Genomic DNA, 27,620 nt, shown 5'->3' on the forward strand with positions numbered 1-27,620 from the left:
GCAATCAGGAAGGCAGGCAGGCAAGCAGTTGGGAGCCAGCAGTCCTGGATTGTGAGAGGGATGTCCGACTGCCCGTTTAGGCCCGATCCCACCAGAATCAGGCCTAAACGGGCAGTCGGACATCCCTCCAGGAGTCCCAGATTGGAGAGGGTACAGGCTGGGCTGAGGGACAACCCTCCGCCGTGCACGAATTTCGTGCACCGGGCTTCTAGTATATATATATATATATATATATATATATATATATATATATATATATACACACACACACAAACGTACATACATATAAGGTATATCATCCTTGGGTTTTGACAGCTACTTAATTTTTTTATTTTTTAAAATTTTTAATTAAGTACTGTCATGAACACTAAAATAATATGACAATTTATGTAGGCATAAAGTTAGAAGCTACAATTGGGTTAGTCATTTCCCAAATGATTAAAATACAATATAAAATGAAATTTTAAAAAGTCACGGAGACCTGGCCAGATGACTCAGTTTACTGGAGCATCGTCCCATACACCAAAAAGTTGCAGGTTCAATTCCTGGTCAGGGCACATACCTAGGTAGTGGGTTTAATCCCCAGGTAGGGTGCATACAAGAAGCAACCAATCAATGTTTCTCTCACATTGATGTGTCTATCTCTCCCTCTCCCTCCCTCCCTCCCCCTCTATCTCTTCCTCCTTCCTCTCTCTCTAAAAGTCAGTAAAAACATAACCTTGGGTGAAGATTTAAAAAAAAGTCATGGAATGTTAGAGCTGAATGTGACCTTATAGGTCCCCACCTTTATAAAGCTGCAGACCTAGGGACCCAGTGAAATTACTTACCAAGGTCACAGATTCCATTAGAACCAGAATTAGCACCATATGCAGATATCTAGACATCATTTCTATTATTTTTCCCCATTATACCATCCTCCTGCCTTTATCACTTGCAAACAGTGTACAGTGGTACTTCCACAGAGAAATTTCTGTTACCTTCCACTTTCCAAGCCAATTAGAGTCCAAGACTCACAGACTGATATAGCTAGATCATCTAGCTCAGGAGTTGCAACCTTACTGAAATTAGGTTGTGAATATATTTTATTTAGCTAACATATTTTTTTAAAGTAAGTAAAGACTTTTTGAATGGGGTAAGGCTGCCATATTTTACCCCAATCACTCCAATCCTATTAACCCACTTCCAACAGCTTCATATTTTTCTGTTTTCTCCTTGGCCTCTCACAGCATTTGAGCATGTGATCCCTGAATCCAGAGGAGGCATAATTAACAGCATGACAAAGTAAAACTAGTTGATAGAAAATGTGAAATATTTTCCCAATAGCTATATTCACTGCTTTACCCGTAAAAATCCACTTAGGTTTTTTTTAGGTTAACTAGTTATTTCAGAGGTCCACAAACTACAACCAGTGAGACAAACCCAGCCAGTACATATTTTTGTATGTACCCTAGCTGAGCTGACAATGGTTTTTGCATTTTTAAACAACTGAAAAATTCAAAGGAAGAATAATATTCTGTGACATGTAAAAGTTATGTGAAATTCACATTTCAATGCCAATCAAGTTTTATTAGAACACAGCCATTCTCATTTCATATATGTATTATCTATAGCTGTTTTCTCATAACAATGGTAATTAGTTAATTGCCACAGTGACTGCATGGCCCTCAAAACCTAAAATATGACCCTTTACAGAAGAAGTTTGCAAGCCCCTGTGCTACATCAAAAAAAAAATTTAAAGCTGCCAATTAACTGCTGAAAAGTCACAAATATTTGTGTGAAATTGCTAACACCTTACCCATCACTATCATATGAATCTTCATAATACATAGCTCAATCCATGCCTCTCTCCCACCAAAAACATTTTTAGTAGTCCCTGCTTATGAAGAAAAGTTAATTGCAGCATTATTCATGGTGGCCAAGACATGGAAACTACTGGAGTGTCCCTCGATAGATGATTGGATAAAGAAGATGTGGTACATATACACTGAGTGGCCAGATTATTATGATCTCTGAATGCATAATAATCTGGCCACTCAGTGTATGTGTGTGTGTGTGTGTGTGTGTGTGTGTGTGTGTGTGTGTATTTTAGAGGCCCGGTGCATGAATTCGTGCATGGGTGGGGTCCGGCCAGCCTGGCCAGGGGGACGGGACATGGGTGGTTGGCTGGCCTGCCTGCTGGTCGAACTCCTGGTTGAGGAGACAATTTGCATATTAGCCTTTTATTATATAGGCTATACACTGAGTGGCCAGATTATTATGCGTTCAGAGATCATAATAATCTGGCCACTCAGTGTATATAATGGAATACTACTCAGCCATAAGAAAAGATGAAATACTACCATTTGCAACAACATGGATGGACCTTGAGAATATTATGCTAAGTGAAATAAGTCAGACAGAAAAAGTTAAGAATCATATGATGTCACTCCAATAAGTTTAATTTTAAAAAGTCTGAAGTGCCCGGCCAGTGTCGCTCAGTGGTTGAGCATCAACCTATGAACCAGGAAGTCACGGTTCAATTTCCGATCAGGGCACATGCCCGAGTTCCGGGCTCGAACCCCAATGTGGGGTGTGCAGGAGGCAGCCAATCAATTATTCTCTCTCATCATTGATGTTTCTATCCCTCTCTCCCTCTTCCTTCCTCTCTGAAATCAATAAAAAATATATTTTTTTAAAGTCTGAAGTATTTAACAGTTCCTGCATGGTCAAGACCTCAAACTCCATTCTAACTTTATCTCCCAAACTACCCTTCCTGCACCTCATATTCCATATGACTTGAATTATTTGCTATCCCTTTACATTCTGTGTCATTACTACCCCCAATAAATGCCCTGTCCTGAATACAGTGCAATGCAATAAAATAAGCAGGGCTTTAGGGTCAGGTCTGAGTTCTAATTCAGACTCTTGCCTTATTAGTAGAGAAAGTTACATAAGGCCTCTAATGGTCAGTTTTCTCATCTATAACATGAGAATAATAATCCTTACCTCTTAAGGCTGTTGCAAGATTTGAATACATTGCACGTGAGAACAGCTAAACAAGTGTAAGTGTTATTCATTCTGGCCAATTCCAATGCTCCTTCTTCCTTTTTCTTTGTCCTCCCATTGGGAAATGAGCTCTCCCTCTGATGTCTCACACAATGGTATCCACCTGTCTCACTCTTATGGCTCTGATCAATATTTACTACCTTATACAATACTGATCTCTCCCTACATCTTGTCTGGGAACTCCTTAAGGGCAGGATCCATCTGTGCCTCACTCTGTCACATCTGTGACAGCGCTGAGAACAACGACTTGAATATAGTATGTGCACGAATATTTACTGAATGAATGGTATGTATTTATGGAACTGTAAATAACACTTATAAGGTATATCATGTTCCATTGGGATATAAGCAGGAGCCACAGGATACTTGTTCCAAATACCTAGCTTGGGAGCTTAGAAAATATTCAGATACATCAGGGACCAAAACTGTCAACATAAAAACAAAGAACAAACAGAAAAAAGGGCAATATTATTCACCTTCAGAGTAGCAATGTGTTTATTTTTATTACTTTAAGTTATAAGCTTCATCCTGTACTTCAACAATTATAAATGGATCAAATTTAAAGGGGGAATCAACCATATCCCCAAGGAAAACATGTTGAATATCATTAATAACATCAATTACCTCTGAGAATAGAGCTAAGCAAATCTATATATTCAAACAGGACCTACATTTAATAAATTCAGCATCACACACAGTTGTGACTAAAACCTCATCTAGAGCTCTGCACAAAATCAGACACCAGCAGGATAAATGTAAGAATCAAGTTCCACCTAGGCTAACAACTGTCACAAAAACTGCAATGGGGGTTTACAGCACCATGCACCATGCTTCATTAATTCCTAGAAACACTAGCCATTTAATTCCATGGTCAGCTTCATAATTTAAATAAATAAGGTATCAATCATTTCCCTGACTTTTAATGCCAGACTCCAAAACCCAAAATGAACCCACACACATGAATACAAAATGAACTGCTGTGACATTTTCCAACAAGATGATAACAAAAATATGCTCCCCACTATGTCTGCTGATGCATTTCCCTTCGGAAACCTCCTGACAAGTACACATTCACCAGCAGTATATTATTAAACTGAAGATATATTATGAACAACTTACAATGTTTAGCTGTTTCCATTTACAAAGCACTTTCATAATCTATTACCTTCTTTGAGCCTTACAAAAGTCCTGTGAGGTAGGTATAATTACCCCCACTCTACAGATGAAGTAAGTGATTTGTGCCATCTTATCCCAGGTTGGTGAAGCCAGGATGGTAACCCACGTCTTAAAGATCCAATTCCCAGTGTTCTCTTCTCCTTTTCCTCCACACAAAGCAAGAGTCTACATTTGTTTTACTCCCACCCCCACCTATTCTCAAACCGATGCCCTGCTAGCACAGCATGAAGAAGCAGAGTGGGAGTATAAATATTACTGTGGTCAACACACTGAAAAACATCCAGCCTTTGCCTCTTGCTAATTACAGTTTTAGAATCATGCATCTTACAGGAAAGAAATGGGGTATGGGTTAGCTTCTTGGTTTTATTTCCTACTTGTCTTCTTTTGGGCTTTCTATGCATATTCAGAAACAGAAAACCACTGTAAAATATCAAGAAGGCCCTGGGTCAAAATAGCTCTTGCATCTTTTGCACATATTCAAAGGTCTAGGCCTGCATAATTGTTGACTCTTACCAGGCTCAGTCTCAGAAAATGAAAGAATAAAACTAATTCTTGCCCCTAGCTTACTAAGCTTTTGCCTTCCTCAAATGTTTCATTGAATTACTTTTTTTATGAATCTTAATCTCTATGATGTGCCTTAGCTGGTCATTTTATTTTAGCACAAACACTTTCAAGTTACCTTATACTTCATAAAGCCACTTCCTTCCTGGGGCTTTATGAGGAGCTTCACTTGACTATGGATACTGCACCAAGCAGTTTACTGGAATAAGTAAATAAAAAGAAAACCCGAACATTCCCCCCTTTTCCTTTTGGTGAACCCTCACTTTTCTAACTACTTTTGTGGCACAACCTGCATATCTTTAATCTCTAAATGAACTCTTCAGTGGGGAAACATCACAAAGCCTATAAGTCTCTAAGGATCAACATCAAATACCCCATCTTTAAGGTGCTGCCACAACAGGACAAACCAATAAATGAGCAAATTCAATCAAAAGACAGGCAGGCACTTGGACAATTTATATATTCTGACTAAAGTAGGCAGACAGGCCCTAGCCGGTTTGGCTCAGTGGATAGAGCATCAGCCTGTGGACTAAAAGGTCCCGGTTTGATTCTGGTCGAGGGCACATGCCCAGGTTGTGGGCTTGATCCCCAATGGGGGGTGTGCAGGAGGCAGCCAATCAATGATTTCCTCTCATCATTGATGTTTCTATCTCTCTTTCTCTCTCTCCCTTCTTCTCTGAAATAAATAAAAATACATTTTAAAATAAATAAATACATAAATCAAGTAGCCAGACAGCATGTGCTAGGAAAGCACAGATTCCAAGGGGCAAATCAAATGAGCTACACAACAAATACCAGCTGGTAGTAGTTACCAGTGTGCTGATGCTCCAAGCCTTTCTCCCTCCCTGCTCTTGCTTGGCTGCATCTGCCTTTCTCCCTTTGTGCTCTTGGTTGGCTGCATCTGCCTTAAGAAGATCCCCACACTGGAACTGGATGCAGTGTGTTTGGGATAAATCCACTCAGAACAAAGTTATAAGCATACAGGACATTTTTGCCAGTGAGTCTGATTTTATTTTTCACAATCATCTTTCAGCCAAGAAAAGAAAAAAATAATTATCACTCCACCCAATCACTATTATCCATTCTTCTGGGTATATACTTTGGCACAAATGGTTGATTTGCCTGCACTCTTGTTGGGGATGTTTATTATTCTTTCTCTTACTCCAAGCTTTCTGCTAACTTGCAGAAATAAAAACTCCACACACTGGGGATGGGGGATCAGAGTCCCACAGCTGTCTGTGACCACTGGGAAAGCCAAGCTAGGTGAGGTTCCTTGAGTCCTATGGCTCCCAACCCTAGCCCTATAATTTGCTCCCTGGGGGGTAGGCTCCTTATGCCAGGGACTAGGCAGGTCTTTGTTTGTTCCACACTCAAGCAGAATTCAGTGGCATGTGAGGCCATCCAATAATTCTGGGTTTAGACTGAGCTTAACCAAAACTTAAAAAAAAAAAAAAATTACCAGAGGAAACGTGCTTTCCTTAGAAAATAACTTGCCATGGGGAATGTTTTATTGTCCCCACACTTATCTGTAGCAACTAGAGACCAGGGCAAAACCACTACTCAAGCTGCTGACCCTAATTCCCAATTCTTTAAGAGGTGCTGGAGCAGTTACTTGGTCAGCTTGGATGTCCCCTTGCGCAGGCATGGGTGCTAAACATGTCTGACAGTACAGGCAGTTTGTCCCTTTGGAACAATGTGCCATGATAGTTGCAGAGCAAGAGGGTCCCTGGCACAGCAATAGATCGTGTCTTACAAGGTCCAGGCCACTAAAGGTAAAGGCCCAATGTTCTAAATCCTCCCTTCCCCTAGCGGTGAGAAAAAGCTTGAAGGCCGGAACCACTGGATCAAGGAAGGACACACCTCATCCCCAAGCCTTTCACTTACTTCTCATTGCGCTGATAAGCGCGTTGCCGTCTTTGATCACGTCTTTGATGAATTTATTGGTCCTTTCCAGCTCCTGCTCATAACACTTGAGCCTCTCACGAAAATTAGGGCTGTCCAGGTAGCAGTCCCTGAACTCCAGAGGGGGATGCCCCATGGTTCTGGTGGCGGGGGTTGGGAGGAGAAAAGAAAGATACAAAGACCAACAGCATCAGTGGCACAATAGGGGTAGTTGATGGGATGGATTATATGCAGCCTCCCTCCCTTTGGAGGACAGATACCTGTTCCGATGAGATTCCTGGGGACAGCTGACTGGTCTGTACCGGAAACTGGCGATCCAAGGATTGCTTCAGATGACCAGGAGAGCTAACTAAGGCAGTCGGATCCCAGCGGGGTGCTCCCTAGCAATCAGCATGCCCCCTAGGCATCACCTCCCCAAACCAGCAGCAGAAACTGTAGCCCAGCTCTCCTCCAGAGACGGGCCAGATAGCAATTGCAAACGTGACACTTCAGCCCGCCCAAGGTGTAGGCGGGGCGGGAGCTGGGGATGGGAGCCGGCCCTCCTCCCTGCTCCTCGCTTCCGAGCTAGCAGATTTCCTTTGCAGAAGTCCGCGGGCAACCCAGATTGTACTCTCCCCTCCCCCCTCCTTCTTAAAGTCAGCGCCTCTGTCCCACCCCAGCGAAGCTGGGGTACCGAGCCCTAGAACTCGTGCTCCTTCTTCAACTGACTTCTTTGCACCCTAGGGTCTTGTTACCCGAGTCCTACAGCTCTCAGGAGTTTTTCCTGGTCGCAGGGAGCCGACTTACTGTCCTGTTAGGCACCGGAGGGGTTAAGCCGATGCGGCAATGAAACGTAGCCTTCCTCCACAGACACCCAAGCGGGAAGCGGAGAGCAAGAGCGCGACACACAATAGGTGCAGTGGCCCAGCGCTTCCCTACGGAAACTGGGGAGCAGTCAGCGCCCTAGGACTCCAGCTGGAAAGCGTGGAGGTCTGGGAGACGTAGTCTTTCCTCTCTACGCCCCATGACTCCTCCCATCGATCTCCAGACCACCCCGCCCCAGCAGCAGCTTTCCCAGACAGGCATTTCCAGCCGGCCCCAGCCTCGCGGGCCCAGCCCAGCCTCCAGGGGTAGGTGCGCCACCCTGGAGTCTTATGTGGAAATTTTCAGAAACTGGAACAGAGCCCGGGAAGATATTGTGGAAGGCCATTTCTCATTTACCATTATTTGGCTGGACTGTTTATTTGTTTTTCTTACAACCTCCCTCTGACTTACCAACTTCTTTTTCTCTACCCTATCGATTTAATTCTGATGGGCCTTCGACCAGCAGGGGTGACTCCTACTCCAGGCCCTCTATGTTAAGTTCAGAACCGCCTGCCAAAAAAAAAAAAAAAAAAAAAGCCATAATTAGGAGATCACTTTTCACTGAAGAGGACCTCAGAACACGGTTTTTATGACCCAACTCATTGCATAGGCCGTTGATTAAATCACATGATTTTCCATGTGGAAGTGGCAAACCTAAAAAGAGGATGTTTTGAATATAGCCTTGCAGCTTACCTAAGAGGGCCCTTGTCCATTGTCCATTGCAGAGAAAGGGAACTACTCTTTTTTTAAATCCTCTTCACCAAAGAACATGTTTAGAGAGACAGAGAGACCTCAATGTGAATGAGAGAGAAACATCTACTGGTTGTCTTCCACAGGAGCCCCAACTGGGATACAGGAATCTAACCCAAAATCTTTCGGTGCATGGAATAATGCTCAATTAACTGAGTGACTCTGGCAATAGGGGCTACTCTGAACAGGTGGCTTCCTTGACATGAAGATTAGCTAGGAGCTGGAAAATAGTGTGCACATGGACAAAAAGATCCATTTTGATTTTGGAGAAGTGTTTAAAATTACATTGCCCTATAAAGAAAGTTTAGAAAAGCCAGAAGTGAAGGGGTTGTAAATAGAGTAATAATCCACCTAGATTAGTATCCTACTGCTGCTATAACAAATTACCTACAAATTTGGTTACTTAAAGCTCCACAAACTTATTATTCTACAGGTCTGGAAGTCAGAAATCAGAAATGGATTTCACAGACCCAAAATCAAGATGTCAGAAGGATTGTCTTCTTTCTAAAAGCTATAAAAAATATCTAGCCCTAGCTGGTTTGGCTCAATGGATAGAGTGTGAGCCTGCAGAAAGAAGGGTCCCAAGTTCGGTTCTGGCCAAGGGCACATGCCTGGGTTGCGGGCTCGATCCCCAGTAGGGGGCATGCAGGAGACAACCAATCAATGATTCTCTCTCATCATTGATGTTTCTATCTCTCCCTCTCCCTTCCTCACTGAAATCTCTAAAATACATTTTTTTTAAAGAAATATCTAGATCCTTGCCTTTTCCAGCTTCTAAAAGTTGCCCACACCCCTTACATAATAGCCCCATTCCTCCAACTTCAAAGCCAACTAAGACTGACCAAGTATTTTCATATATATATTTGTTTTATTGATTTCAGAGAGGGAGAGAGAGAGAGAGACAGAAACAGCAATGATGAGAGAGAATCATTGATCGGCTGCCTCCTGCACACCCCACACTGGGGATCAAGCCTGCAACTGGACATGTGCCCTGACCTGGAATGGAACCTTGACTTCCTGGTTCATAGGTCAACGCTCTAATCCGGTGGTCAGCAAACTCATTAGTCAACAGAGCCAAATATCAACAGTAAAACGGAGACCGAAGAAATGGTTGTGGAATAGACAAATGTGTCCCGAGCCTTATCACGGAGCAGAAAGAAAGAACAGCTGAGGGTCGCACAAGGAGTGTTTGTTGGCGAGTTAAGGGACAGCTATACTCCAGGAGAAGGTAGGGGACTGCTGGACGGGGTTCCCCTGATTGGGCAGCCCCCACTGCTGCTGGGTTCCCTCCAAGAGCCACCGGCTCGGACGCAGAGACCACGCCATCTTGAAGGGGAAAGTGGAAGTTATCGGAAGCGTGAAAATCTACAACTGCGGCACCCACCAAACAGCTGCAAACCCCATAAAACTGGTCCCCAATTGGCGCAAACATGGGGAATAAGAGGAGTTCTACACTCCACCACAGAGAGGTCATATTTTGCATGGGATAAGGAGAGAGAACTACATAACCAGACATCTGGAGAAGAGAGACCATGGGGAGACAAAGAAACAGCCCGCATATGAAAGAAAAGCAGGCATCACCAGAAAAGGAAGTACACGAAATGGAGGCAAGCCACCTGTCAGAGAAAGAATTCAGAGAAATGGTCATAAGGTGGCTGAAAAGAATGGAAGACATATTCAACAATATGAGTAAGACTGAGAGGAAATGAAGAAGAACCAAGAAGAAATGAAAAATGACATCACTTCTGTAAAGAACTCAATAGAAAGCATCAAGAGTAGACTAGAAGAAGCAGAGGACTACATCAGTGAGCTAGTAGACAAGGTGGGGAAAAATACCCAAGTAGAGCAGCTTCTAGAAAAAAAAATTAAAAAGCAGGAGGAGAGCCTAAGGGAACTTTGGGACAACACAAAACAAAAGAACATCCAAATAATAGGGGTTCCAGAAGGAAAGGAAACTGAGCAAGGAATAGAAAACCTGTTTGAAGAAATAATGACAGAAAACTTCCCTGATATAGGGAAGAAAAAACCCACACAAATCCAAGAAGCTCACAGAGTCCCAATCAAAATGAACCCCAAAAGACCGGTGCCAAGGCACATTATAATTAAATTGAAAAACACCAATGACAAAGTAAGAATCTTAAAAGTGGCCAGAGAGAGACAGACAGTTACATACAAAGGAACCCCCATCAGACTAGCAACTGATTTCTCAACAGAAACTCATCAGGCCAGAAGGGAATGGAATGAAATATACAAAGTCATGCAAAGGAAGGGTCTCAATCCAAGAATACTGTACCCACCAAGCTATCAATCAAAACTGAAGGTGAAATCGGGAGCTTCACAGACAAAAAAAGGACTAAAGGAATTTATTACCACCAAACAAGCAATACAAGAAATGCTAAAGGGTCTGCTGTAAAAAAGAAAGAAAGAAAGAAAGAAAGAAAGAAAGAAAGAAAGAAAGAAAGAAAGAAAGAAAGAAAGAAAGAAAGAAAGAGAGAAATAGAAAGTGAAGAAGGAACACAGGGGTAAAGAATAAAAATGGTGACAAATAAGTACCTATCAATAATAACTTTAAATGTAAATGGATTAAATGCCCCAATCAAAAGACATAGGGTAATGGATTGGATAAGAAAAAAGGACCCATTTATGTACTGTCTACAAGAAACCCACCTCAGAAAAAAAGACGCACACAGACTGAGGATGAAGGGATGGAAAATGGTTTTTCAGGTGAATGGAAATGAAAAAAAGCTGGGGTAGCAATACTTATATCTGACAAATTAGATCTCAAAGTGAAGGACATAACAAGAGATAAGGGAAGCCACTTCATAATACTAAAGGGAGCAATCCAACAAGAAGAAATAACTCTGGTAAACATATACACATCCAATACAGGAACACCCAAATACATTTTAAAAAAAACTCCTGGAGGATATCAAGGGAGAGATTGACAGCAATACAATCATAGTAGGAGACTTTAATACCCCACTATCACCATTGGACAAATCCTCTAAACAAAAAGTCAGCAAAGACACATCAATCCTAAATTACTCACTCGAACAGATGGAATTAATTGACATTTTCAGAACATTTCACCCCAAAGCCACAGAATATACATTCTTCTCAAGTGCACATGGGTCATTTTCAAAGATAGACCATATGTTGGCGCATAGGCAAAGTCTCTTCAAATTCAAGAAATTAGAAATCATATCAAGCATCTTCTCAGATCACAGTGGCATAAAACTGGAAATCAAATACAATAAAAACAATCTAAAGAAATCAAACACATGGAGACTAAACAGCATGCTATTAAACAATGACTGGGTTACCAGAGATATCAAGGAAGAAATAAAAAACATTGTGGCAACAAATGAAAATGAAAACACAGCAATCCAAAATCTATGGGACACAGTGAAAGCAGTCTTGAGAGGGAAGTTCATAGCTCTACAAGCCTACTGCAAAAAACAAGAAACAATGGTAATAAATTACCTAACCCTACAACTCAAAGAGTTACGAAAAGAGCAACAAGAAAATCCCAGTGTAAGCAGAAGGAAGGAAATAATAAAGATCAGAGCAGAGGTAAATGACATAGAGACCAAAGAAACAATACAAAAGATCAACAAAATCAAGAGCTGGTTCTTTGAAAGGATAAACAAGATTGATGAACCTCTAGCCAGGCTCACCAAGAAGCAAAGAGAGAGGACCCAAATAAACAAAATCAGAAATGAAAGAGGTGAAATAACAACAGACCCCACAGAAATACAAAGGACTGTTAAAAAATATTATGAACAACTCTATTCCAACAAACTGGACAACCTGGAGGAAATGGACATATTCCTAGAAAAATATAACCTTCCAAAACTCAATCAGGAAGATTCTAAACATCTCAATAGGCCAATAACTATGGAAGAAATTGAAGCAGTCATCAAAAAGCTTCTGGCAAACAAAAGCCCGGGGCCAGATGGCTTCACAGGGGAGTTTACCAAACATTCAAGGAAGAAATAAAACCTATCCACTTCAGACTATTCCAAAAAATCCAAGAGGAAGGAACACTTCCAAGCTCCTTCTATGAAGCCAGCATCACGCTAATACCAAAACCAGATAAAGACAACACAATGAAAGAGAATAAAAGGCCAATATCCTTCATGAACATAGATGCCAAAATCCTCAACAAAATTCTAGAAAATTGGATCCAGCAGTACAGCCTAGGTGCCCGTCAGCAGATGACTGGATCAGAAAACTATGGTACATCTACACAATGGAATACTATGCTGCCATAAAAAAGAAGGAATTCTTACCATTTGCAGCAACCTGGATGGAACTGCAGAGCATTATGCTAAGTGAAATAAGCCAGTCAATGAAAGAAAAATACCACATGATCTCCCTCATTTATGGATAATAAAGAATATTATAAACTGTTGAACGAAAAGATAGATACAGAGTCAGTAAAGCATCAAACAGACTGTCAAATTATAGCGGGAAGGTTAGGGAGAGGTGGGGGAGATAAGAGATCAACCGAAGGACTTGTATCCATGCATATAAGCATAACCAATGGACGCAAAACACTGGGGGATGAGGGCATGTATGGGAGTTGGGTGGGGGGGGGGCAATGGTAAGATATGTACACATATAATACCTTAATAAAAAATGGGGGGAAAAACAGCACAATGATTGAAATTTCTTTTGAGAGCAAAATTTTTAAAACTTAAACTTCTTCTAACGCCACTTCTTCAAAATAGACTTGCCCAGGCCGTGGTATTTTGTGGAAGAGCCACACTCAAGGGACCAAAGAGCCGCATGTGGCTCATGAGCTGCAGTTTGCAGACCACGGCTCTAATCCATGCCAGCTAGTCTGATCAAGTCTTATTTTTTGTTTAATCTTTATTGTTCAGATTATTACAGTTGTTCCTCTTTTCCCCCCATAGCTCCCCTCCACCCGGTTCCCACCCCACCCTATGCCCTTACCCCCCGCACTGTCCTCATCCATAGGTGTATGATTTTTGTCCAGTCTTTTCCTCAACCCCCACTCCCCTTTCCCCCTGAGGATTGTCAGTCCACTCCCTTTCTATGCCCCTGATTCTATTATATTCACTAGATTATTCTGTTCATCAGATTTTTTATTCACGTGAAGGCTTGGTCCCTCCCAACTGCCCTCCCCTGCTGGCCATCTTGTGGCTGCCATCTTGTGTCCACAAGGGGGAAGCCATCTTTGACCACATGGGGGTAGACATCTTGTGTGTTGGAGTGATGGTCAATTTGCATATTACCTCTTTATTATATAGGATGCACAAAATGGTCTTTACAAGCACCAATTCAGGTACTAAGGGAAGATGCCCAAGGAATAGATATATACGGTCTTTCATTCTACCAAGGTTCCCTTTAGCATTCATTCAGTAATTCAACAAGCATTTATTGAGCTTCTGCTATAAGCCTTGACTTACAGAACCTATAATTATATTTTCATCACTATCAACACTGCCATTGATGTTATTGATGTTAGGTACAATCATGCTCATCTAATTTCCTATACTTAAAGTGTTTTATAGTCATACTAGAGGCTCGGTGCACAAAATTCGTGCACGAAGGGGCATTGTCCCTCAGTCCAGCCTGTACCCTCTCCAATATGGGACCCCTTGAGGGATGTCCGACTGCCCGTTTAGGCCCGATCCCACCTGAATCGGGCCTAAACGGGCAGTCAGACATCTGTCTCACAATCCAGGACTGCTGGCTCCCAACTGCTTGCCTGCCTGCCTGCCTTCCTGATTGCCCCTAACCACTTCTGCCTGCCAGCCTGATCACCCCCTAACCACTCTGCTGCCAGCCTGTTTGCCCCAACTTCCCTCCTCTGCTGGCCTGGTCACCCCTAACTGCCCTCTCCTGCAGGGTTGATCACCTCCAACTGCCCTCCCTTGCAGGCTTGGTCCCTCTCAACTGCTCTCCCTTGCAGGCCGGGTGCCTCCCAACTGCCCTCTCCTGCTGGCCATCTTGTGGTGGCCATCTTGTGTCCACATGGGGGCAGGATCTTTGACCACATGGGGGCAGCTATATTGTGTGTTGCAGTGATGATCAATCTGCATAGTACTCTTTTATTAGATAGGATAGAGGCCTGGTACAGGGGTGGGGGCCAGCTGGTTTGCCCTGAAGGGTGTCCCGGATCAGGTGGGGGTTCCCTTGGGGTGTGGGGCGGCCTGAGCGAGGGGCCTGTGGTGGTTTGCAAGCCGGCCACGCCCCCTGGCAACCCAAGCAGAGGCCCTGGTATCTGGAATTTATTTTCCTTATACAATTGAAACTTTGTAGCCTGGAGCGGAGCCAAGCCTAGGGCTCCCTGCGAGGCCGGCAGCCATTTCTGTTGGGGTTATAATTGAAACTTTGTTGCCTTAAGCGGGTGGGCCCGGCCAGGGTGTGTGGAAAGCTTTGCTTCCCCTGTTGCCGCCGGCAACCCTGGCCTGCTCTCTCAAGCTCCATTCTTTCGCCATTGGTTTGAATTTGTTTACCTTCTATAATTGAAACTTTGTAGCTTGAGTGGAGGCTTAGGCCTGGCAAGGGCAGGCGGAAAGCTTGGCTTCCTCTGTTACCTAGGAAACCTTGCTCTCTGTGGCTGTAGCCATCTTGGTTTGGGTTAATTTGCATACTCGCTCTGATTGGATGGTGGGCGTGGCTTGCGGGTGTGTCAGAGGTATGGTCAATTTGCATATTTATCTATTATTAGATAGGATGTATAATCCTTTATATCAGGAGTAGGGAACTCTGGCCCTGGGGTTGTATAAGGCCCACGAAATCATTTGGTCTGGTCTTGCCAAGGCATTAGGAGTGACTTAATTGAATGTTTGACCAAATATAGCAGGCTAATTTTTTTAAATTTATCTTTATTGTACCCTTTTCCTCCACATCTTCGCCAACATTTGTCATTTGTGGATTTGTTGATGGTAGCCATTCTGACAGCTGTGAAGTGATACCTCATTCTCATTTTAATTTGCATCTCTTAGATCAGTGGTTGGCAAACTGTGGCTCCCAGGCCACATGCGGCTCATAAGCCGCGGTTTGCCACTCTGTTGACTAATGAGTGTGCCTACCACTGCCTTAGGGAAAAACACTTAAAAACATTTTAATAATGTATTAATATCTTTAACCTGAAGTCAAAACTTCTGGGTAAGGATAATGCCTTACACAGTGGTTGGCAAACTCATTAGTCAACAGAGCAGCAAACCGTGGCTGGCGAGCCGCATGTGGCTTGCAAGCCGCAGTTTGCCGACCACTGTCTTAAATGATTAGTAACTTTGAGGATTTTTTCATATTTCTCTTGGTGTTCTGTATGTCCAGTTTGAGGAAGTACCTATTCAGGTCCTTTGTCCATTTTTTAATTGGATTGTTTGTCTTGCATTTGTTAAGTTGCATGAATTCCTTTTATGTTTTGGAAAATAACCCCTTATTACATGTATGATAGGCAAATATGCTCTCTCTTTTCACTCTTTTTATGTTTTCTTTTGCTGTGCAGAAGCTTTGTATTTTGATGTAGTCCCATCTATTTATTTTCTCCTTAGTTTTCACTGGCCTAGGAGCTGTAACGGTAAAGATATTGCTACATGATATGCCTGAGATTTTGCCGCCTATGATTTCCTTACTTATATTTTTAAGTCCTTTATCCATTTTGAGTTTATTTTTGTGTATGGTGTAAGTTGAGGGTTTATTTTATTTTATTTTGCATGTGCCTGTCCAGTTTCCCCAACATCATTTATTGAAGAGATTGTCCTTCACTCCATTGTATGCTTTTGCCTCCTTCATCAAATATTAATTGAGCATAATGGCTTGGGCCAATTTCTGGGTTCTCTGTTCTATTCCATTGATATATATGACTGTTCATGTGCCAGTACCAGGCCGTTTTTGTGTACAGTGGCTTTGTAGTATAACTTGATATCTGGTATTATGATTCCTCCAATTCTGTTCTTCTTTCTCAAGATTACTGCGACTTTGGGAGTCTTTCTTGGTTCCATATAAAGTTTTGAAGTTTTTGTTCTAGAACTGTGAAATATGCCATTGGTATTTTAATAGGGATTGCATCAAATCTATAGATTGCTTTCAGTAGTATGGACATTTTAATGATGTTGATTCTACCAATCCATGAACATGGTATATTTCTCCACTTGTTCATATATTCCTCTATCTCTTTTTTCAACATCCTATAGTTTTCTGAGGACAAGTCTTTTAACTCCTTGGTTAAGTTTATTCCTAAGTATCTTAATTTAATTGTTGCAATGGTAAATGAGATTTTTAAAAAAATTTTTCTCCTTCTGAGAATTTATTATTGGTGTATAAAAATGCCATCAGTTTTTGGATGTTAATTTTGTATCCTGCTACTTTACCGAATTCATTTATTAAATTTAGTAGTTTTTTGATGGGGTCTTTATGGTTTCCTTTTTTAAAAGATATATCTTTATTGATTTCAGAAATGGAGAGAAACATATAGAAACATCAATAATGAGAAAGAATCATTGGCTGCCTGCTGCATGCCCCACACTGGGGATCGAGCCCACAACCCGGACATGTTCCCTGATGAGGAATTGAGTTATGACCTACTGGTTCATAGGTTGACACTCAACCACTTAACCAAATAATGACAGTCTTACTTTCTCCTTTCCAATTTGGATGTCTTATTTTTTATTCTTGTCTGATTGCTGTGGGTAGGACCTCCAGTACTATGTTGACTTAGAGTGGTGAAAGTGGGCATCCCTGTCCTGTTCCTGTTCTTAGGGGAAATGGTTTTAGTTTTGGCGCATTGAATATGATGTTAGCTGTAGGTTTGTCATATATAGCCTTTATTATGTTGAGATATGATCCCTCTAGTCCCGCTTTGCTGAGAGTTTATATTTTTTTAAAAAGGGTGTTGGATTTTGTCAAATGTTTTTTCTGCAATTTATATGATCATGTGATTTTTTATGTGCTGAATCATATTTATTGATTTGAAAATATTATACCAGCCTGGCATCCCCGGAATAACTCCCACTTGGTCATGATGTATGATCTTTTTAATGTATTGCTGGATTTGATTTGCTAAAATTTTGTTGAGGATTTTAGCATCTATGTTCATCAGCAGCATTGGCCTCAAATTCCCTTCCTTTGTAGTGTCTTTATTTGACTTTGGAATTAGGCTAATGCTAGGCTCATACAAAAAGCTGGCAAGTGTTCCTTTCCTTTGGATTTTTTGAAATAATTTGAGGAGGATAGGTGTTGATTCTTTGAATGTTTGGTAAAACTCGCCTGTGAAGCCCTCTGGATCTGGGCTTTTGTTTGCTGGTAGTTTTTTTCATTATTGCTTCAATTTCATCAGTAGTTATCAGCCTATTCAGGTTTTCTGATTCTTCCTGATTGAGTTTTGGAAGATTGTATTTTTTTTTACAAATATGTCTATTTTGTTCAGGTTGTCCAGCTTGTTGGAATACAGTTATTTATAGCATTTTTTTATGATCTTTTGTACTTCTGTGGAGTCATTTGTTACTTCACATCTTTCATTTCTGATTTTGTTTATTTGGGTCCACTCTCTTTTTTTCTTGATAAATCTGGCTAAAGGTTCATCAATCTTGTTTATCTTTTCAATGAACCAGCTCTTGGTTTTATTGATCTTTTGCATTTTTTAAAAAATCTCTATGTCATTTATTTCCACTCTTTATTATTTTCTTCCTTCTACTTACTCTGGACTTTTCTTGTTGTTCTCTTATTAATTATTTATTTTGTATGGTTAGGTAGTTTAGTAGAAGTTTTTCTTGTTTTTTGAGACAGGCCTGCAGTGCTATGACCTTACCATTCAGGACTGCTTTCACTGTGTCCCAAAGATTTTGGATTGTTGTGTGTTCATTTTCATTTTTTTTCAGAAAGTTTTTTATTTCTTTCATCATCTCCTTGGCAACCCATTCATTGTTTAATAACATGCTATTTAGCCTCCATGTGTTTGAATGTTTCTGAGTGTATTTATTGTAGATGATTTCTAATTTCATGAAATTGTGATCTGAGAAGATGCTTGATATAATTTCAATCTTCTTGAACTTGTAGAGACTTAGTTTGTGTCTTTAGATGTGGTATATCTTTGAAAATATTCCATGTACACTTAGGAAAAATGTATATTTCTATAACTTTGGGATATAATGTTCCGTAAATGTCAATTAATTCCATCTGATCTAGTGTGCAGTTTAGGATTGCTGTTTCCTTGTTGATTTTTTGTCTAGAAGATCTATCCAGTGTTGTCAGTGGAGTATTAAAGTCTCCTACTATGATTGTATTGCTATTTATCTCTTCCTTAAAAGCCTCAAGAAGTATTTTTATATATTTAGGTGCTCCAGTATTGGGTGCATATATGTTTACCATAGTTCTATCTTCTTGTTGCATTAATCCTTTTAGTATTACGAAGTGGCCTTCATTGTCTCTCCTTATGGCCTTCACTTTGAAGTCTATTTTGTCATATATGAGTATTGGTTCCCCAGATTTTTTTTTTTTTCATTTCCATTTGCCTGGAAATTTTTTCCCCATTCCTTCACTTTCATTCTGTGTGAGTCATTTGTTCTGAGGAAAGTTTCTTTTAGACAGTATATATATGGGTCATGTTTTCTTATCCACTTAGCTGCTCTACGTCTTTTGATTGGAGCATGTAAGCTATTTACTTTTAAGGTATTGATAGGTACTTATTTGTTGCCATTCTTATTCTTTATCCCTGCATTATTCTTTCTCTCTACACCAGTCCCTTTACCATTTCTTGCAGTGATGGTTTGGTGGTAAGAAATTCTTTTAGCATTTTTTTTTCAGTGAAGGTCTTTATTTCAACTTTGATTTTGAATGATAGCTTTGCTAGGTATTATAGACTTTGGTTCAGTGCCTTGGTTTTCATTACTTTGTGGACTTCATGCCACTCCTTTCTGGCCTGAAATGTTTCTATTTATAAGTCAGCTGACAGTCTAATGGAAGCATCCTTATAGGTAACTTTCTGTCTTTCTCTTGCAGCCTTTATGATTCTTTATTTTCAATGTTTGCCATTTAATTATTATGTACCTAGGTGTAGGTCATTTGGGGTTCATCTTGTTTGCAACTCTTTGTGCTTCCTGAACTTGAATGACTTTTTCCTTCACCAGGTTAAGGAAATTTTCTGCCATTATTTTTTCAAACAGGTTCTCTATATCTTGCTGGATTCTTCTCCTTCTGGTACCCCTATGATGCGAATGTTGTTATGTTTCATGTCCCAAAGCTCCCTTAAACTCTCCTCCTGCTTTTTAATTGTTTTTTCCATTTGTTGCTCTGAATTGGTGTTTGTTTGTTTTTCTACCCTGTCTTCTAACTCGCTGTTTCTGTCCTCAGCTTCTAGTCTACTTGCCATGACCTTTGCTGCAGGGTTCAGGATCAGAAGGAGGGGCCAACACACAAATGAAAATACTATACACGAAATATGAATTTAGAAGGCATTGGTGTTCAGGTGGAGCCTCTTTCTTTTTTTAAAAAATCTTTTTTTAAAATATATTTTATTGATTTTTTACAGAGAGGAAGGGAGAGGGATAGAGAGTTAGAAATATCGATGAGAGAGAAACATCGATCAGCTGCCTCCTGCACACCCCCCACCGGGGATGTGCCCGCAACCAAGGTACATGCCCTTGACCGGAATCGAACCTGGGACCTTTCAGTCCACAGACCGATGCTCTATCCACAGAGCCACACCGGTTTCGGCTGGAGCCTCTTTCTTGAAGAGACACATCAAAACTGGGTCCTATCTGCTTTTATTCGCTTGCATAAACATTTTCTCTTTAGCAATGCATATAGGCATATCAAAGGTAAAGTTTGGTAAATAGTAAAAGGATTATCAGTTTAGGGAATTGCCTTGAGCCACCACTATCTCAACACTCAGTGCTTAGCGTCAGCCCTGCTAATGCCCAAGGTGCATCAGCCTTCTGCATTCCTTGGTGCACTGACAGTATTGGCAAGTGGTGGCTTCCCAGATCTCTCCTTTTTTTGTTTTCTTAATAAATCTTGAAACATGTATGCCATCTGTAGGGCTTGAATCCTTTTAAGACTCTTCATTCCACATCTGCAGTCTAGAAATAAACATTTAAGAACAAGAATGAGACAGATAATAGTGGTTATGCTAAGAGGCAGATGTAAGGAGATCCAGTGAAAGAGATTTAATTCTTTCATGTCCTTTTTAAGTTGCTGCCAGGCATCTAAGGAACTAGTTTGTAAGTTTGCCTGGGATAATTGTACAATATGCTGATGTAATTCTAAAATATCAAGGGTTGTGTTACTTTTACCCCAAGCACCAAGAAGGTGATTTTTTTTATTGATTCCCAAGGGTATGAGGTGCTGTTATAGGGAATGGGGGTAACACAAATCTGGGAAGAATTATAATGGCACTGTAAGGATATTCTTTGCTCTAAGTTGTGGATTTTATCACCCATCCATAAAACTGTAGATTTTAGTGCTGATAATTCTACCTCAAACTGGCTGTCAATTCTTTTTTGTATAGACAAGGTCTTAGTTACATTTCCCTTAACTTGTTGTACAAACTGAGAAGTTGGAACAGTTTGTACCATGGATGAAGCAGCAATTCCTACAGAAGTAAATAACAATACTAAAGCAAAGAGTCCTGCAATTAACATTCCAAGAAATCTTTTTTTGTCGTATTAAGATTTTTACCAGGTCATGTAACAGTTGGTAGGTTTGATGGGATTCCCAAAGCTAGGTTAGGTTAGTAGGAACCCAAGTGAAAGCAGGTTGTTTTAAAATCATGAGGGAATCTTTTTGGTATGTAGAATTAATACAATGGAATAGTGTGCAGCCTGTGCATGATATCTAATACAACAATGGCTTGTTGTATTAAGGCATACCTGGATGGCGCCTGAGAGGAGTACAAAAGGATCAAATACACAAGCAGTGGCAAATACTGTCTTATTGGGAGTTCTCCATAAGGTATAAATAGAGTTATTTGAGCTATAGTTAAAACTATACCATTTTATAGGTACAAGTGCAGCAGCTAATTTCAATAGCATGTTTTGTAGGGGCCAATTATCATGTTGTAATTGAGCTCCAACAAATACTCCTACATACCATGAGATGGAGTGATTAGCTTCAACATATAGATAGGATGCAGTCCCCTTCCATTTTAGGGTGCGATTGTTACTATACACAGATCCATGGGGGCTCCAATCCACAAAGGAAAAACTGTTATTATGTTTGCTGCTGGTGGGGTGGTCACTATAGCAGTCTTGCGAGTTGATTTCTTCCTCTGTGGGGTGCCATTCATAAAAGTCTTTACATAATGGCTTAGCAGGGGGGACATGTCTTAGTAATGTTACATTTTCTATACCTCTCCCCAGATCAAGTAGTGATAGTAGATGTATTTGAGCTTTTGCTTCCCTCTCCTTTGGTGTCCATGCCAACCAGAAACCTCTTTTTAATTCTACATACAAAGGAGCCGTAGTTGGATTTTGTGTCATACAAAAGGGAAGCTGGGTGGTGACACCTGTGTAATTATATTTTGATCAGACTCTTCCTTGTCCCACCTGTGGTCCCCCTGGATGACCATGGTGCTTGGAATTATTGGTGACTATATTAGGTGGGGGACAGCCCAAGTAAGGGCTCTCACCAATGGAGGGTCAGGAACGTAAGTCCAATATACTTCCCCATTTTCCCCTGGTAGTATTACCACATAACTGATGGCTGCTAGCATGGCAAGGAAAACATTCTCAGGTGTTCTTGGGGTTTTTGTCTCCTCACAAATTCATTCAACTTTCTGGACCACCTTCTTCACCATCTCCCAGGTCATCTCTGGGCTGTTTGTCATCTGTCTCATTCTCCTCCCATTCCTTATCTTCAGTGTATTGCTTGGGCTACTGCTTTTTTGGGCTGGAGTAGTTGTCTGTCTGCAGCTGCAGGTACAGGGTGAGGCTCCAGCTGCAAGGTCCTCATTAGTCTGGTCAATTCCTCTCTCGGATCCATGTTGAAGTTTAATGTTCCTTGCAGGAATCCACATGGGCTTGGAGGAGTTTTCTGGAAATACACAAGCATGTTCTTCACCAAAGGTTAATAAAGGGTTGGGACCTTTCCATAAACTACACTTGGGATCCTTCCATTTGATCAAGCCCTTTTTCTTTTGGCATATTCTGACACCAGTGTAATTCCATGGGTGTTTTGCCATCAGTGTTACACGTGAAAAAATTTTAAGTAATTAAGGCTTGGTGTAGTCTACTATAGGAGATTTCTCCAGCATCACCATTCCCTCTTTTTGTTTTTCAAGTTGGATTTTAGCTGCTGATGTTGGCATTCTATAATTTCCTGTTCTTGAGAATTGTATGGTATTTCTGTAATGTGCCTGTTGTAATAAAGTATGCATTTCCTTTTGTTAAAGGATCAGGCAGGGTGATATGAGCCCTGATATGAGTAATATAAATGGGATATTGTCTTTGCTGTACAATTTGCTGTACCTGTTTAAATGGTATAAAAATTGTAGTAATTTGTTTTTTAGTAGGTTACAAGTAAGTTCCCCTGAATATTCACTTATTTCAATTTGTCAATTTAAATTAAGGTTTATTTTTTAACTTCATTTGTCCTTGGGTGTGGACAGCAAATGACACTAGATTTCTGCTATCAGTCTTTTTGAGTATCCTATATAATAAAGAGGTAATATGCAAATTGACTGTCACACCCTCCCACAAGACGGCCACCCCCCTGTGGTTCCAAGATAGCCACCACCATGTGGTCACAAAATGACCACCACAAGATGGCAGGCAGAGAAGGGCAGTTGTGGGTGATCAGGCTGCCAGGGGAGCAGTTAGGCATCGACCAGGCTGTCAGGGGAGTGGTTAGGGGGTGATCAGGCTGACAGGCAGAAGTGGTTAGGGGCAATCAGGCAGGCAGGCAGGCAGGGAGGCGAGCGGTTGGAAGCCAGCAGTCCCAGATTGTGAGAGGGATGTCCGACTGCTGGTTTAGGTTGGACATCCCCCAAGGGGTCCCAGATTGGACAGGGTGCAGGCTGGGCTGAGAGACAACTTCCCCCTCTCCCCCAGTGCATGAATTTTGTGTACTGGGCCTCTGGTATTGACATAAGCTTTGGTTAGGGAGGCAAAATGCAAATTATTTACTCTTAAGTGTCCTTAGTTTAGGGAAGATAGGATTTATTAGATGGTCCCAAACCACTTGGCATTTATATTTTGAGATGGTTGCAAACTGTTGTTACATAGTGTATTTGCCATTTCACTGCTCAAGTGAGGCGAACCACAAAATTAGAAAATGATTTCGCAGGTCTTTGCATACACTTAATAAAAGCTTCCTTAGGATTCCCTAAGTATATTGAATAAATTTGTCATTTCTTCCATAGAGATTTTTAGATAATGTCTGAATTAATTGATGTTCTCTAATAATTTCTAAAAGTTATTTAAGGCCTTAAGGAAATCCTATTGTATTTCTACCTTTTAAGGCCTAATACATTGATTTTTAATTACAGTTCCTAGATATTTGAAGGGCGTTTCTTTTTGTATCTTTTCCAGAGCAATCTCTAAGCCCCATTTAGGATTTTCTTTTCTAATTGGGTAAACATTGCTAAAGTATGCTTTTCCTGTGGGCTTGCCATAAATTGCTACATTGAAGACTTTCACTTTCTTTCAAACAGAATAACCAACTTTGTTGCTTTTCAGAAAAACGGGTAGGAGAGAAACATGCTGGCCAATACTGCAATGCATACATCTCAGGTAAAAGTAACTTTCTTTTTACTCTGGTGTCTCATTAATGGTGAGATTTAATGCTTGAATAATAACTTTTAGGTTACTTTGTAAATAGTAGTGGAAGAGATTTTAAAATGCCTCCTTTTGAACCCTCGTGCACTGCTGGTGGGATTGCAGACTGGTGCAGCCACTGTGGAGAACAGTATGGAGTTTCCTCAAAAAACTGAAAATGGAACTCCCATTTGACCCAGTAATCCCACTCCTGGGAATATATCCGAAGAAACTAGAAACACCAATTAGAAAGGATATATGCACCCCTATGTTCATAGCAGCACAATTCACCATAGCTAAGATTTGGAAACAGCCTAGGTGCCCGTCAGCAGATGAGTGGATCAGAAAACTGTGGTACATCTACACAATGGAATACTATGCTGCCATAAAAAAGAAGGAATTCTCATCATTTGCAGCAACCTGGGAGGAATTGGAGAACATTATGTTAAGTGAAATAAGTCAGTCAATGAAAGAAAAATACCACATGATCTCACTCATTTATGGATAATAAAGAACATTATAAACTTGAACAAAAAGATAGATACAGAGACAGTAAAGCATCAAACAGACTGTCAAATTACAATGGGAAGGTTAGGGAGAGGTGGGGGAGATAAGAGATCAACCAAAGGACTTGTATGCATGCATATAAGCATAACCAATGGATGCAAAACTCTGGGGGGTGGGGGCATATATGGGATGGGGGTGTGGGGAGGGCAATGGTAAGATATGTACACATATAATACCTTAATAAAAAAATTGGAAAAAATAAAAAATAAAATAAAATGCCTCCTTTTAAAGCTTAAATTTATTTCTAAACAGCATTCCTTTTGGCTAGTGCTTATTTGCATATGTATGCAAATTTTACTTTGGACTTTATTAGAACCAATTGCTCATAAAATATTGGCTTCTCATATAAATGAGTTTATATTAACCCTTTGCACTCGCTTGCTTTTTTCTCGATTCCTTTATTCTACTCGGGATTTAATTTTTTAAATACCCCAGATTTTACAAAGCGCGGCAGTAGAATAAAAAACTGGAGTTTCTTTTCATACAAATTTATTTATTTGGATTTTTTTATATTTCAAATTACTGATACATTCAAAGAGTAATTTTGAATTACTGCTACCGATGCTAACCGTGTCGAGTCACACTCGACATCCGAGTGCAAAAGGTTAAACCTTGATTATATTGTAAAAAGCTAACTTATTAAGTAATTAAAGTATTCACCTTTATTGAAAAAGCAAAGTAAGCAAACTTATACATTTGATCTATAAAGTACAGATGCCACCCCACCCGCTAGCCAATCTGAAGAGCACATTGGGTTGGGGTCTGAGGCATGTATGTATGCTCCTTTTTTGAAATTTCGCTGCTGAATATTCTGGTTTTGCTTAAGAAGTATCCAGCAACCTTGTCCTGCCAGGCTTGGAGACTGAAACCTCGGCCTTTCTTGCTCAGAGTAAAATGGCCCTTTTAACAACTCTTGCAAATAGTTAACTTTTGAATTCATTTCTTTCTTTCAACATTTCTCTTTTCCTTCTCATCGCATACACATCCTTCACAAATGGCACACTTTTAAATTAACCTTCAAAACTTCTTTCTATGTCCTTCAAAAATGCATGACCATGCCTTAGACATTCCATTAAGTATTTCCACTCTAATATTATCTCTTTCTGTTATCAACTTATATATACCTTCAGCAGCAAGCACAGACCTTTTTCTTCTTTTGCTTTTAAAATGTATGTCCATGCCTTCTATTATTAAAACCATACAATATTTAAACCTCAATTTTCCAATGATAATTAAAAGCAAACAGCCAGCATTTCTTAGATTGACTTATGAACATTATCACCTTTAAGAAATATAGTTTTAGATTTTCTGTAGTAAAAGGTAAAACCAGGTGAACTTAAAAATTCTTGGAATGTTTAGATGTTTATTATTTAATCCAGCAATGTTCCAAAGCTTTTGAGTTGTCAAAAACATCGGAAGATTATGAATAGGCATATGTAATTACCACTGAAAAAGATTTTTTACCATATACTCTTCATTTTAGTCATATATATTTTGCCTTAACAACTTTGAGATTTAAAAGCCATTTATTATTAACCAAGTCATTTTTTCCTTGGCAAATTCTGTAACAGAGATAACTTACCGGCTTTCAGTGGCTTTAATGTTAAAGTATTATTGTATTTTATTTTTCTTTATAAAAATGGGAGTGCTAAAAAAAAAATGGGAGTGCTCTTGGGACCTGGGAGTCAAACTTGGAATACAGTCTATTATTTTTCAAGAACTACCCATTATTATGGAAACATTAATCTTGTTGCCCAAACAGAGCCTGTTCATTTTCCTTATGTCATTTTCACCATCTTCTAAAGAAAAACAGTTTTGGGCTTATTCCATAGTATCTGTGAAGAGATGGGGCTTAGGCCAGAGGCCACCCAAAATCGAGTGGGGAGCATCCCCCTTGAACTAGCCTTTTTCTCTTCAAAGGTATAGAAGTCCCAGATGTGTCCCTAAATTGTGAGAAATGTCTCATCTATCTAAATTTCAAAAGACAGACAGGGAAATAAAAACATGGAAAAAATGAGACTTTTAAGAATGATCCCGAGAGCAGGCATCCATTTTTTTTTTAAATTTCTTTATTGATTAAGGAATCACATATTTGTCCTCGTCCCCCCACTCCCATCCACACCCCTCCCCACACATGCCCCCACCCCCCTGTTGTCCTTAACCGCTGGTTAGGCTCATATGCCTGCACACAAGTCCTTTGGTTGATCTCCCCCTTTACCCCCACCCTTCCCTACCCTCCCCCCGAGGCCCGACAGTCTGATCCATGCCTCCTTGTTTCTGGGTCTGTTCTTGTTCATCAGTTTATGTTGTTCATTATTTCCCCTAGATGAGTGAGATCATGTGCTGTTAGAAATACACTTATAAGAACCGAAAATGAGACAAGCAATAATGGTTATGGTGACAGGCAAATGAATCAGTGTGTAGTGAGTTTCTTTCTGGGCCAACAGTTCTTTTGAGACCCAATTTCAATGTCCAACAGTTCCTTATGTGGACATGTCAGCACTGACATTTCAGTTCTGGATGGTGGACAAATGGTAGTAATGCAGGTCCGACTCTGTCCGGTTTGGTCCTGGGCAATCTGCAGTGATGCACAGCTGCTAACTGCTAGTATGGGAAGGCCACATCAGCGTCTTCCGTCTCTGGACTGCTTCTCTTCTGTCTTCATGGCTGGAGTAGTCCTGTCGATTCCTCTCTTGCTGGAATCCACATGGTCTCGGAGTTGTTTTCTGAATATATACAAACATATTCTCGACGAAAGGTTAATAAAGGAATATTTTTTATAAATTTGACTGGGGATCCTTTTTCAATTTTTGCCCAAATTATTTTCCTCTGGCTTGTTTTGTCACCTTGTGTGTTTTTCATGGGTGTCTTGCTTTTAGCCTTACAATTAATTTTCTAAAGTATTAATCTTCTAGATGTAATTTACTTACAGGATATTTTCCCTTACATGATATTCCTCTACCATCCCCTCCTTTTTTGATTTAAATGTTAGGAGGCTTTTGAAAATTTTATAATGTAGTCTTGATGGCTTTTAAATTTTAATTT

At 40.4% G+C, this 27,620-nt stretch overlaps 1 protein-coding gene across 6 annotated transcripts in view; it reads right to left on the reverse strand.

Moving 5' to 3' along the window:
• The window catches only part of OPHN1 (oligophrenin 1), a gene marked incomplete at its 3' end in the record, with an annotated part of 608,646 nt that extends 601,012 nt beyond the window's left edge, over nt 1-7,634 (reverse strand). For 4 of the 6 annotated variants that reach the window (XR_013813217.1, XM_079765073.1, XM_079765070.1 and 1 more), the window contains exons 1-2: nt 6,945-7,445; nt 6,667-6,824 (exon numbers count right to left, since the gene is read on the reverse strand). Coding sequence is in view for 5 of the 6 variants with exons in the window: in XM_079765073.1 (XP_079621199.1) it covers nt 6,667-6,820 (154 nt within the window). Of the gene's footprint in view, nt 1-6,666; nt 6,825-6,944; nt 7,447-7,470 lie in introns of those variants that run through there. The other 2 variants (XM_079765071.1, XM_079765074.1) reach the window with 2 other exon arrangements.
• Nucleotides 7,635-27,620: the final 19,986 nt, after the last annotated feature.

Source organism: Cnephaeus nilssonii (assembly GCF_951640355.1).
Source record: "Cnephaeus nilssonii genome assembly, chromosome: X".
NCBI lineage: Eukaryota > Metazoa > Chordata > Mammalia > Chiroptera > Vespertilionidae > Cnephaeus > Cnephaeus nilssonii.